General features: G+C 42.2%; 1 protein-coding gene across 2 annotated transcripts in view; it reads right to left on the bottom strand.

The window, feature by feature from the left end:
• Positions 1-13,644, bottom strand: part of greb1l (GREB1 like retinoic acid receptor coactivator) — a 47,065-nt gene that overhangs the window by 15,891 nt on the left and 17,530 nt on the right. The window contains exons 8-21 of one of the 2 annotated variants that reach the window (XM_036596574.1): positions 13,231-13,359; positions 11,478-11,618; positions 10,810-10,920; positions 10,074-10,214; positions 9,430-9,615; positions 8,319-8,621; positions 7,158-7,286; positions 6,210-6,344; positions 5,600-5,797; positions 4,609-4,789; positions 3,028-3,220; positions 2,450-2,586; positions 1,315-1,648; positions 290-405 (exon numbers count right to left, since the gene is read on the bottom strand). In XM_036596574.1, the coding sequence (XP_036452467.1) occupies positions 290-405; positions 1,315-1,648; positions 2,450-2,586; positions 3,028-3,220; positions 4,609-4,789; positions 5,600-5,797; positions 6,210-6,344; positions 7,158-7,286; positions 8,319-8,621; positions 9,430-9,615; positions 10,074-10,214; positions 10,810-10,920; positions 11,478-11,618; positions 13,231-13,359 (2,434 nt within the window). The remainder of the gene's footprint in view (positions 1-289; positions 406-1,314; positions 1,649-2,449; positions 2,587-3,027; positions 3,221-4,608; positions 4,790-5,599; positions 5,798-6,209; positions 6,345-7,157; positions 7,287-8,318; positions 8,622-9,429; positions 9,616-10,073; positions 10,215-10,809; positions 10,921-11,477; positions 11,619-13,230; positions 13,360-13,644) is intronic. The other variant, XM_036596575.1, reaches the window with a different exon arrangement.

Here is a 13,644-nt window from a genome sequence, read left to right as displayed (position 1 = left end):
ACACAAGCATATTAAATTATCTTTGACCAAGCGCTAACCTGCATGTGTGCAGACTATGACTGAACGATTCAGGCTAACAGTTAGCACAATGCTAATTGGTGTACATATGCTTCAATTACTTGTCGGCTACATTAGCCTTGTAGCTCCAGTGCAAAACTAAAGAAGACAAAACATGTCTTGACTGACTACATTTGCAGTGAAGCATAGAGCCGTGCACATCATCCAAACTATCGCTTTAACCCCCACCTGCAGCTCCTACCGGTTGTCATGTGACTGTGTTTGTGGTTACCTGGGGAAAGTTTCTCCGAGAGGGTCTTTCCCTGTCAGGATTACGATACAGGGCAAATCCTCCAAATCTTCGTAGGTGAGGGGAACCCAGTCTTCATTCTTACAGCCACGCCACGCCTGCAGAACACGCAAACATCTTCAGTAAACACCAAGTTTTAGGTCAATGTGAGCGAGTATGTCTATGTGTGACTTGAATGTACAGAAAAGCTTTAAAGGAAGATTTTTTCTGTGTGTTCTTTTTTGTTCCAAAATGCATTATAGACCACCTTCAAGAACTTTCTTTGTTTTTCATGATAGACGTTCTTCAGAGAGAGCTTTATATATTATACGTTGCTGTCCAAAGAAAAACAAGCATCTCTACAATGGTAACTTTATAGGAGAGCGCAAAAACATCCTTTATTTTCAATATAAGTTCATTTAAATTTTGTGCCAAGTAATTTTTGGAGCATTTCTGTCCCTCAAATGATACAGACATGCCCAAAAAATAAAAGTAAATTACATATTTATATATATGTATATAAAAATACATACATATATATAAAATATTTTGCTTGTTTTTCAGTTTTTTATATAATTTGAAAATGCCTGTTGTCCTTTATATTGTTTGTAAATTTCATGATGAATGGCCTACAAGAAACGGGCCAAGATAACTTGATAAAAAGTCTGGTTCCATTGACTTACATTAAAAGCAAAGCAGGCTTTTTTCCTTCTCCTGTGAAGTTACCATTTGGGAGATATGAGGTTTTGCTCAGTGATATATATTTTGGCACCCCTGGTCAAATTCACATGTTGTTGTTGATTTTCTGAGTGTAAATGTGAACACATCCTCTATAGAGAATGTGGTCTGTGCAAAAGTTATGGCACACTTCATCAAATTAATAGAAATTGTGCACTAAATTAGTAGAAAGTGTCATAGTTAAGTGTGTCTCTGTAGAGGAGACGTTAACTTATTTACACGTAGACACTCAACAACATGTCCTTTCTCCAGGGGTGTTTAGCCTCTGGTGCTAGTGTGTGAGTCCTCACCCTCAGTCGAGCGCAGAAGTGTTTGGCGAGGCTGATTTTGGCCGCCGGTCCTCCGAGCAGCACGGCGAACCTGTACTGCAGCCCCAGCCTCTCCTGCGCCTCCTCCAGACGCTCCCGCGCCAGCCGCGCCAGCTGCAGAGAGGGCACGCGCACCAGCAGCATGTGGCCCCGCCCCCCGCGGCCCCCGCTCCGCAGCACGCACTCAACCATCACCAGCGTCTGAGGGGTCACATGGTCACGCAGCGATGGACACACGGTCAGAGCCATCAGGGCCTCCGTATACTGCTGAATCAGCAGGTAACTGCGGACCACCATGCTGTGTAACTGAGGATGTCTGAGAGACAGAAGATAGATAGATAGATAGATAGATAGATAGATAGATAGATAGATAGATAGATAGATAGATAGATAGATAGATAGATAGATAGATAGATAGATAGATAGATAGATAGATAGACAGATAGATAAATAAAACAAGCAAAAAACTACAGACCATTATACTGTGTAACTGAGGGTGTTCCGTGTAACTGAGTAACTGTATAACTGAAGACCACCATATCGTGTAACTGAGTAACTGTATAACTGCAGACCACCATATCGTGTAACTGAGTAACTGTATAACTGCAGACCACCCTATCGTGTAACTGAGTAACTGTATAACTGAAGACCACCATATTGTGTAACTGAGTAATTGTATAACTGCAGACCACCCTATCGTGTAACTGAGTAACTGTATAACTGAAGACCACCCTATCGTGTAACTGAGTAACTGTATAATATCCCACCACATAATATAATGTTTATTTTCCTTCATTCTATTTGTCTTATTTTCATAAAATTTTCAAACTTTTCACTTATTCACTCCTTATTTTAACACTTTGCTTTTGTTTCTTTTATCTTTTTACTCTTATGTGTGTTCTTTTATCTTTTTACTCTTATCTGTGTGTTCTTTCGTTCTTTGCTACTTTCTTCCTCCTGTTTTATGCACCCTGCTGTGTTTTGTATTAGAGAAGAACATTATAAAATATGGATGCTGGGCTGGAACTGTGATGTAATCACACACATTGCGTCCGACACGCTGCACTGTCAGGGGTAAATCAGTATAAACTCAGAAGCTCGGTGTAAAGTGACTGACCGCTCGAGCAGGGCGCTGACCATCCTCTCAAAGGCGTCGTCAGAGCGCAGAATGGGGCTGGCCACGCCCCACTGCAGAGAGCGGCTGTAGTCCTTCAGCCCAAAGTACACCAGGTCTTTAGGAGACAGCTCCCCCTGCTGGAGGGAAGAGGGATCGATTACTACAGAGTTAAACAATATAACAGCGCAGGATTATTATTATTTTAAAGGAATATGACTGTATTTAATATTATAAAAGAAGATATACAGAAGATGATCAGAATAACAATAATAACAGTAACAACAGCAGCAGCAGAAGTAAAGGTAGTAGTTGCTGAGGTCAAATTCAGTGTTGTTGATTTTCTACGTGAAAATAAGTGAAAATAAGTGAAAATACATCATTCATTTTAATACACAATTACTGTTTATTTACTGAATTTAACAAATTGGAAAAAAATAACAAAACATAAAATATTAATATTAATAATATAATATAAATAATATAATATTATTAGTGCCATAACTTTTCCACAGGCCTCATTTTTTTCCCCAGGATGTTTTATATATATATATATATGCCCGGGGGTCAGGTGTACTCACAGTTGAGTGGTGGTTGCTGGGCCAGTGGACCTCGTTGTGGACGCTGATGCGTGACTGGTGGCTCTGCAGGGTGAAGGGGAAGGAGCTGACCTGCAGCACCAGAACGTTCTCCGCCTCCAGAACCTCCGCACAGTTCACCACCCGGTCCGCCAGACCCTGCAGCTCGCCATGAGAGACCGAGCCTGACATAGAACTGAGAGAGAGAGAGAGAGAGAGAGAGAGAGAGAGAGATAAAGAATTATATGCTTAGTATTAATGACTGGACAAAGCTTAACCTGGAATTATACTGCAGTCATCTACGGCCAGTAATTCTAATTATATAATGGCTGGCAAATGATACATCATGGCTGGTTATTTCTATACAATATCCATATATTATAATAACTTCTTCTGTGATTTGATACAAAACGAGAAGCTTAAAAACATCAGCCTGTAAGTTTAAAGGAACAATACGCTGAGCTACATCAGTAGGGCCCAAATTTAGATTTTTTAGGTCGACTTCTGAGGTTTGTGAGGGTTTATATACCAAAATAAATGAATATTTGACAACCATTTTTGAGAGTTAAAGAGTGAGAGAGCTGGGGATGGACCATGGACTGTACGGACTGTGACAGTGAACAGGACACTAAGTAACAGTGTTTATACTACATACTACAGCAAATTCATATTTCAGTACAAAAGAGGTTTTTTATTAGGATTTAGTTCATACACAGTCTCCCTGTCTGTACCCTGGGTGTGTGTGTACCCGGTCAGGTGTGTGCGTACCTGGTCAGGTGTGTGTGTGTAAGTGGTCAGGTGTGTGTTTGTACCTGGTCAGGTGTGTGTGTGTACTTGGTCAGGTGTGTGTGTGTAAGTGGTCAGGTGTGTGTTTGTACCTGGTCAGGTGTGTGTGTGTACTTGGTCAGGTGTGTGTGTGTAAGTGGTCAGGTGTGTGTGTATACCTGGTCAGATGTGTGTGTGTACTTGGTCAGGTGTGTGTGTGTACTTGGTCAGGTGTGTGTGTGTTTGTACCTGGTCAGGTGTGTGTGTTTGTACCCAGTCAGGTGTGTGTGTATACCTGGTCAGGTGTGTGTGTGTACTTGGCCAGGTGTGTGTGTGTTTGTACCTGGTCAGGTGTGTGTGTTTGTACCTGGTGAGGTGTGTGTGTATATCTGGTCAGGTGTGTGTGTATACGTGGTCAGGTGTGTGTGTGTACCTGGTCAGGTGTGTGTGTACTTGGTCAGGTGTGTGTGTCTGTACCTGGTCAGGTGTGTGCGTACCTGGTCAGGTGTGTGTGTGTAAGTGGTCAGGTGTGTGTTTGTACCTGGTCAGGTGTGTGTGTATACCTGGTCAGGTGTGTGTGTTTGTACCTGGTCAGGTGTGTGTGTGTGTAAGTAGCCAAGTGTGTGTTTGTGCCTGGTCAGGTGTGTGTGTTTGTACCTGGTCAGGTGTGTGCATACCTGGTCAGGTGTGTGTGTGTACTTGGTCAGGTGTGGGTGTGTAAGTGGCCAGGTGTGTGTTTGTGCCTGGTCAGGTGTGTGTGTTTGTACCCGGTCAGGTGTGTGTGTTTGTACCCAGTCAGGTGTGTGTGTGTGTGTGTACCTGGTCAGGTCGATGTGTGAGTTGTCGTGGATGAGGACGAACAGCGTATACGGGTTCTGTTTGACTTTCCTCATGAAGGCTTCCATCCTGCTGTGAACCTCATTGTCCAGACGAGCCACATACTTCTCTGCTTTCTGCAGCGCTGAGGAGGCGTCCTCCATCCCCAGATCCACCAGCACACCTGACATAAAATTATTACCATTCTTATTATTAATCAGAATGCAAATAGTAATGAACAAAAATAGTCAACTTTGAAATCTTGAGAGTTGTCATCTTATTTTGACTTAAATTGGGATCATTTCCACTGATTCAATAAACAATACTGAAATGTCTTTAATGCGTCTGCATTAAAAACACATCTCCTCAGTTTAAAACAGTGAGTCAGACAGTGACTGAGCTTCTCAGCTGAGTTCAGGTGATTCTGGATAAGCCAAACTGAGTTTAGGAGAGTCTGGGTGAGTTCAAGTGACTGCAGATAAGTTCAGGTAAGTTCACATGACTTAAGCTGACTTTGGGTGATAAGTGAGAACAAAAAAGTTCAGAAAAGTTTGGCCATGTTTCGGCAATTCTGTGTAAATTCAGGTGAGTTTGGGTGAGTTCGGATAAGTTTGGGTATGTTCTTGGAAACCTGGGTAAAGTCAATTAAGTTCAGGTGAGATCAGGTGAGTTCATGTGAGATCAGGTGAGTTTGGGTATGTTAGTCTGGATAAGATCAGGTGGGTTTAGTGAGTGAATGAGTGGATACAGTGAGTGAGTTAGTCTGGATAGATCAGGTGAGTTTGGGTGAGTTAAGGTGAGTTTGGATATGTTAGTCTAGATAAGATCAGGTGGGTTTGGGTGAGTTAAGGTGAGTTTGGGTGTGTTAGTCTGGATAAGATCAGGTGGGTTTGGGTGAGTTAAGGTGAGTTTGGGTGTGTTAGTCTGGATAAGATCAGGTGGGTTTGGATACAGGAAAGTTCAGGTGAATTCAAGTAAGTGTCTAAGGCCTCACCTGATTGGTGGATGCGGCGGGCCGTCTGATGCAGCAGCACGTGTGAGGGAGGCACCAGCACCAGGAAGTCGACCTTACAGAATCGGCCGAGGTCCAGACTGTGACTGCCTGAGTCTGCGATTCCACACACCAGAGACAGCAGACTCCGCGCTACACTCAGCTGAGGAGGGTTAATCTGAAACACCTCATTCAGCAGCTCTGAGAACAAAATAAACAACAACACAGAGCTCAAACAAACACACCAGTCTCCAAACAAACACACCAGCATCCAGACAAACACACCAGCATTCAGACAAACACACCAGCATTCAGACAAACACACCAGCATCCAGACAAACCCATCTACATCCAAATAAACTCGACATTCATCATACAAATAAATACATAAGTGCTTAAATCAACACAAAACTAGACAGACAGAGAAATAAAAACAGAAACAGACTGATACAGAGAGAGAGACACACACACAGACAGACGGACAGACAGATACACACAGACAGACAGACAGACAGATAGATAGATAGATAGATAGATAGATAGATAGGTAGATAGATAGATAGATATGCAGACAAACAGGCAGGCAGAGAGATAATCAGTATGAGTGACAGACCGCTCCCCATGTCCGGCACCATGGTGGCGGCCTCCTCACAGTGGACATATTCGTTGAGGTCAGATAGAAACGGCTGGACCACCTGCTGCTTCCTCCTCCTCTGATACCGGACCAGCTCCTTCTCCAGATCATCACCTGACACACACACACACACACACACACACACACACACACACACACGTAAACACACTAACTCACCAAACTCACTCAAAACCACCTTAAAGGGAAACTCCACCAATTTCTCTAAATCTCTGCGTAATTAACTGGTTAATATGTAAACAGAGTCGTTCAGAGTGGTTTGGTGTGAAACGCTCTGTTCTAGAGAAACTTACGGAGTCAGAATTGTTTACAGTGGTGGTGATAGGAACCAGACGTCCACCTCTAAAAGCTCCCTCACAGAAAGTTACTACATGAAATGGTTATGAATTCACTGCCTGATGACTGAGACGCTGTTTTATGACAGTTGTGTGACAAGATTTTAGTCTAAAAATCAAATATATCATAATCCATTCATGGTGGAGGGATACACGCAGGGCGCTGTGAGGCAAAATAGTCCCCAAAGAAAACTTATTATTCCAGATTTTCCACTATTTTCCATCATCAACATTCCATATAAACTCAGAAGACTCGTGTAGGTTCACTGGTGGTTCTGGATAGTAAATAAAATGTCTATATTAGTGTTGTAGTCATGGCGACCCCTGGTTCCTATCACCACCACTGTAAAGACATCTGAACCATTTCACACCAAACCGCTCTGAACCACTCTGATTAAATCTCACACACACTGAGTTATTTTGGTGGGATTCCCCTTTTACCATGATAACTCAGTACAGAGGCAGTTAAGCTGCTGTGTTTCACTGCTCCTGGTACAGAGTCGCTAATCTGAGGTCTTCTTCAGTGGAAGGCCAGCACTCTTTCTATGTTTCTGGTGTTTGGAGCTGGACTGACCTAGTGAAGTCTTGTTGAAGTGAGCGGCCAGCACTGAGACCTTCCCCGTGATGAGCTCGTAGCTGATCTCCTTCAGAAACTCGTTGGTGGTCAGCATGCCCTCCGCCAGCGCTCTGGACTGATATTTACCTGGAAAACACCGGATGAGCATGAGAAAACAGACCACGTCAGCACTGCTTCATGATAAACAAGCCTTTAAAGGGATGTTTTCTACTTCTAGCCCATATCCTACGTCCACCTTCAACATTAGTGTGTACCAAACACACACACACACACACACACACACACATCATCTTAATCGCTTATCCTTCTGGGTTGCAGTGGGGTGCTGGAGCCTATCCCAGCTGTCATTGGGCGGAAGGCAGGATACACCCTGGACAGGTCGCCAGTCCATCGCAGGGTGTACCAAAAACAGTCATTTCTACATGATCATTTTCCATCCTCTATCTCTTATGATGAAACAGGCTGTTTCTGCTACTGCACCTTTAAGACTGATATATGTAAATGAGTTCAGTTCTGATTGGCTGTGCCACGTTCAGAAGGCAATCTGGACTGAAACACTCTGTATAACCTCAGCTTGAGTGGGCGGAGCTAAACTGCTGCTGGCTGATTAGGCAGGTATTTGTAAAAGTGTTGGGTTTTTGTGACATCACAAAAACAATGAATTCAAAAAGTGATGTTTTTACAGGTCACACTGGAAAAATTCTGTTTTAATGTAAAAATGTTCACTTCCTTAACTGAAGGCAGTGAACTTTTTTACATGAAAACAGCATTTTTCTTCTAATAACTTCTAATAGTGACGGGGAATCTGTGTATAAGGTTCTGTTGACTTATTATTGAAGTTCAATAAATTTTAAATTAATTTAAACAATAAAATAAAATTGCAAATGAATTTTTAATTGATTTCAATTTTCAGTTCAATTTCTTTTTGTTTGTTTGTTATTTTTTACAGGGTAGTGTCCATGTATGGACTGTATGGACTGAAGAGTGAAGACTCTTATTTTATTGTTCATATACTTCACAAAACTCTTATTTGTCCATGATATGGGCCCTTTAACTGAGAAGGGACAGAGACAGTCAGACTCAGAAATGTTTCAGTAAGCTGTGTGCATACATATATATACATTGTGTGTGTGTGTGTGCCCGCCGAGCGCTCCTCACCCAGCACCATGACGCAGAAGTCGCTGGCTCCGCTGCTGGCCGTGTGGACGATGAGGACATAGCTGGGCAGTCTCTGCTGCTGCAGGGGGGCCGTCTCGCTGAGCAAGCGCAGCGTCTCTGAAATGCCCTCCCCCAGAGACCCCTGAGTGACCAGCACCTGCACGCTTCCCCCCGACACGCTGGCCTCCAGGCGGGCCAGCCAGGGCAGCTGAGCTGGAGACACGGGTGGTCCGGGGGGTCCGCAGAGCACAGCGTTCAACACAATCTGCTCAAACTCCTCACGCAGCGGGATCTGCTCAGGACCTGAGACACCAGCACAGAGAGACAGAGAGAGAGACAAGAGAGAGAGAGAGAGAGAGAGAGAGAGAGAGAGAGATATTTAACTAACATTCTCAATGCTGCTACTGATAATAACAGTCATAATAAATATAATAATAACAACAATAATAAGTAATAAAGACATTAATTACAATTAATAGGATAAAATAAATGCAATGTAATAATTATGATAAATAAATCCACAAATAAGTAAACAAACATGCCTAGAGAAAATAATCAATAATAATAATAATAATAATAATAATATTATTATTATTATTATTATTATTATTACAATAAAGATAATGATAATGAATTACATGACGAATGTTTACTATTAAAATATTTACGTGTTTGTTATAATGTTATGATGATGGTAATTATTATTGTTATTATTATTATTATTATTACTTCATAATGTGTGTTGTCCTTATGAAACACCAATAGCAACAATAATAATGCATTATATTATTACACAAGCTAATTTTCATGATTTACTTATTTATTTATTTACCATTATTTATCTTGTTCTGTCCCAGTAAAAACAAACAAATATATAAACAAACTAATATATAAATAAATACATAAATAAAGGATTTATTTAGCTATTTAGTATCATATTATATATATTTAGCTATTAATATAATTCGTATTATAGTAATCATCATCATCATCATTAACTGCTTAGTCCAGATAGGGCCGCGGCCGTATTATAGTAATGATTATCATAACTGATTAATGATGGTTATGATCGTGACAGGCTGCAGTAGAGCGTACGGGGTGCTGTGTTTACCGAGGCGTGCGAGGTACTGCAGGGTCAGTAAGATGAGGGTCTCTGTGGAGGGCAGCTGACTGACCGTGAGACCCAAACTGAGCAGAGTCTTCTCACTCAGCTGAGCGCAGTTATAACAGCTGACCAGCAGGGGGCTCACCATCACATCACCCACATTACCGAAGAAGTACGGCAACGCTCCCTGACCTAGAGAGAGAGAGAGAGAGAGAGAGAGAGAGAGAGAGAGAGAGAGAGAGAGAGAGAGAGAGAGAGAGAGAGAGAGAGAGAGAGAGAGTGGTTTGCTGTGAAATGCTGTGGTGGTGATGGGAACCAGACGTCCACAACTGACATAAACCTGCATAAACATTTATAAAGGCTTTTTCCAGTTTCCAGTGTGGATTTTAGTGTCGGTTCTCATCAGCAGCTGACGCCTGTTGGAAAAGCCCTTATAAACAACTGTGTAGGTTTATGTCAGTCGTCCTGAGCAGTCTTATGCAGCCTACAGGGAAGTGTTTCCTGATGTTGTTTAATACTGAATAAAGCTGACTGGACTATAACATGGTCAGTTACTGCAAACCAAAAAAAGTAAACATCATTATTTATACTAAAACACTGTGAAAGTCCAAACATGCATGCGTAATAACTGTTTCTGAGTCGTTTCTCACCAATGAGGATGACGGGTCGGACCCCGGAGTTGTTGAGCAGGTTGTCAGGGATGATGACGGTTTCTCCCGCCGTGATTGGCTGGGGCTGGATGACACCTGACACTGACAGGGCTGGCTGGTTGGCTAAGGACAGCAGAGAACCTGAGAATGAAACGCAGTACAAATACTCAGTATTTAGTTAATTCCTTGCAAATTTAACTTAAAGTTACTGGACTGAACCAAACCCAAAACCTTGTGATGTCACAAAAACCAATGCATATGCATATATCTGCCTGTTCGGCTTAGTCAAGGTTAGCTTACAGGAGCGTTTCAGCTCAAACTGCTTTAGGAATAAGGCACAATGCAAGACAGCCAATGAGAACAAAGCTCATTTGCATATATCCGTCTCAAAGGCATAGTAACAGGAGTAAAGGGAGGCTGGATAATGGTCATGTAGAAATGAATTATGGCGTTTAGGACCACACAGAAATGTCGTCCATTACTCTCGCTCTTTTTGTCCGGTTATACAGGTGCTCTCTGTGTTTGGTCACACTGGTCTGAACTGGTCAGGATTTTATATGTTACTGAGGCAGTTACAGCCCTCAGAACACAAGGGGGCGACAGAGTACAGATCAGTGACTAAAACTGAATCTGCAGCAGCCACAATAATAAATAGTAATGATAATAATAATAATAATAATAATAATAATAATAAACTTGTTGGTGTGGAAGTGTGTACAGGGTTTAAAAGACCCACCTGATCCACAGGGCAGAGGGCGGATGGCCGGCACCGGGACGGGTACAGCGGAGGACGGGTGCCAACTGCGGTGACGCTTCTTAGGAGGGCCAGACGACATGGCAGAGGATGCTGGGAAAGAGAGTGCAGAAGAGAAAAATCACCTTCCTGTACAGCCCACAAAGGACGATTTACACTGCTTTATGCACAAAATCAATGAATTATAAAACCTGCATGACATGACATTTTAATGCACAACTACTGTTTATCGTCTGAATGGAAAATATTAGGGGGGAATAAAACATAAAATGTGGTCTTTTACATTTTTTAAATTATATATTTTATGTTTTGTTTTGTTTTTTTTCTAACATTAACAGAAATTTGGCACTTAAATTTGCAGAAAGATACCAAATGTAAGTCTGCTCTCTGTAAAGGAGAGTTAATTTCACTTAGACAATCTATTAAACATGTCAAACTCATGTCAAACTATATACACATACATACATACATACATATATATATATATATATATATATATATATATATATATATTTTAGGAGATACAAGCTTTTGCTCTGACAGCGATGATACCAGTCACACACAGTGCTGTATGTCTTTTTGGCTGATATTGAATAGACAGTATATGGAGATGATCTGGAGAACAGCAGTGCTGTCAGTGTCCGGTGTACCTGGACTGTCCCCTTGTTCGGTTGGCTGGTAGCCGTGGGTTGGCGTGGCCAGTGGGTTTATGTGGGTGGGGCTCAGCAGAGGGGGTCGTCCTTCCACGCTCAGGCCATTCGTCAGGCCGTTCACTCTCAGAGCGGTGGGTACTGGACACACAAACCCCAACATGCTGACAGATTAACTATTAAACCTATGAGCTGCCTTCAGTATGAAAAATCACATTCACACAGGTTTCCACTTACAACAGATGCAGGTGATCAGCCAAGGCATGTTTGGAGTCCACATTTTGCTTGATTTAGCTTAAATTTGGGTGACTATTGACTTCCAGTGTTAGCAACGTTTGCCGCACAGCTCCAGTTCTGAACTAAAGAAGCTAAATTGGACACCAAACATGTCTCAGCTGATCGAGCACATCTTTTAGGCCCCTGAAAATAACAAACACACATTAACACACATTCAAAAACACGCTAGATGGAAGGGGCGTCCTTCCTGCCTCATTTCTGAAGGAGAAAATGAAGGAGAGTTTATTGATTTCCAATAATCGTCAATCTATTGATAACGAGCCTCTCCACACAAAGAGAATGTCAACAAACAGAAGATGTCAGTCACAGTGTGGGGGCAGATGACTAATGGGCAGACCAGCTTTAAAGTCTCATTACAGCAGTTTTTGTTCTTTGTTATTGATTTATGGGTGTATTTTGTATATGTATGGGTCTGTGTTTGTGCACATGCTCAGAGGTTTGGAGGCCTTAAAGCGCTAAAATCGAATTTATCTCAAAAGCTAGTCAGTCAGCTAAGACATGCTTTCTTCTTTAGAAGAATATTAATGACTTTGACTCTTGACCCTTTAATGCTGATGTAAAAATGCGGTTATTTCTGCCGTTTTCTGTTAATAATGTGATTTCTTAATGATGTTGTTGCATACATATTGATGTGTAAAGATCGTGACCTCACAGAGCAGGTACTATTTGGGTGGTGGGTCATTCGCAGCACTGCAGTAACACTGACATGGTGGTGGTGTGTTAATGTGTGTTGCACTGGTCTGAGTGGATCAGACACAGCAGTGCTGCTGGAGTTTTTAAACACCTCAGTGTCACTGCTGGACTGAGAATAGTCCACCAACCAAAAATATCCAGCCAACAGCGTCCTGTGGGCAGCGTCCTGTGACCACTGATGAAGGACTAGAGGATGACCAACACAAACTGTGCAGCAGCAGATGAGCTCTCGTCTCTGACTTTACATCTACAGAGTGGACCGACAAGGTAGGAGTGTCTACTTGAGTGGACAGTGAGTGGACACAGTGTTTAAAAACTCCAGCAGCACTGCTGTGTCTGATCCACTCAGACCAGCACAACACACACTAACACACCACCACCACGTCAGTGTTACTGCAGTGCTGAGAATGATAGTACCTGCTCTGTGAGGGTCCATGGGGGTCCTGACCACTGAAGAACAGGGTAAAAGGGGGCTAACAAAGTATCAGAGAAACAGATGGACTACAGTCTGTAACTGTAGAACTACAAAGTGCACCTATATAGTAAGTGAAGCTGATAAAGTGGACGATGAGCGTAGAAACAAGGAGGTGGTCAGAATGTTATGCCTGATCGGTGTAGATAACTCTACAGTGACAGAAACCACATAAACAAGTCTATTAGAGATACTGAACATCTCCACACAGATTAGTGTAGGCATGCAGTTAGCACCATGCTAACTGGTGGGTTATAAATTGGTGGGGTATTGTGCCTGTGAGCATATTACCTATGGGTAAAGTCTTGGTGGTGTGTGTCGTGTTGGTCAGAGGTTTTATGAAGCTGCATTCCCGTCCCAGTTCAGGAGTCCCAAATATTCCTGAAGATGAACTGGACTGACCTCGTGCTGGGGGGGAGTCTGTGGGGGGCAAATATACATCAATGAAAAAGAATGTTTCAGTCAATAATGCTAATGTTGCTAACAATGAATGAAAGAGAATGGTCACTGATTAGCATTGCTCAAACTACATCATGGTAACTGGTGACTACTAGCTTCCATTCATTCTTAGCAACATTAGCATGTACAGCTAAATTGAGTGAATGGAGTGGATGGAGTGAACGGCTGAATTCATTTTTAATTAATTAAGCACAGTTTTCATAAATAGAATAATAAAAAGAATTTTGTCCACACATTTTGCACATT

This window comes from Colossoma macropomum, unplaced genomic scaffold, assembly GCF_904425465.1.
Source record: "Colossoma macropomum unplaced genomic scaffold, Colossoma_macropomum, whole genome shotgun sequence".
NCBI classification, from domain to species: Eukaryota; Metazoa; Chordata; class Actinopteri; order Characiformes; family Serrasalmidae; genus Colossoma; species Colossoma macropomum.
Note: the sequence above shows the minus strand (reverse complement) of the source record. Positions and strands in the feature narration are given on the sequence as shown.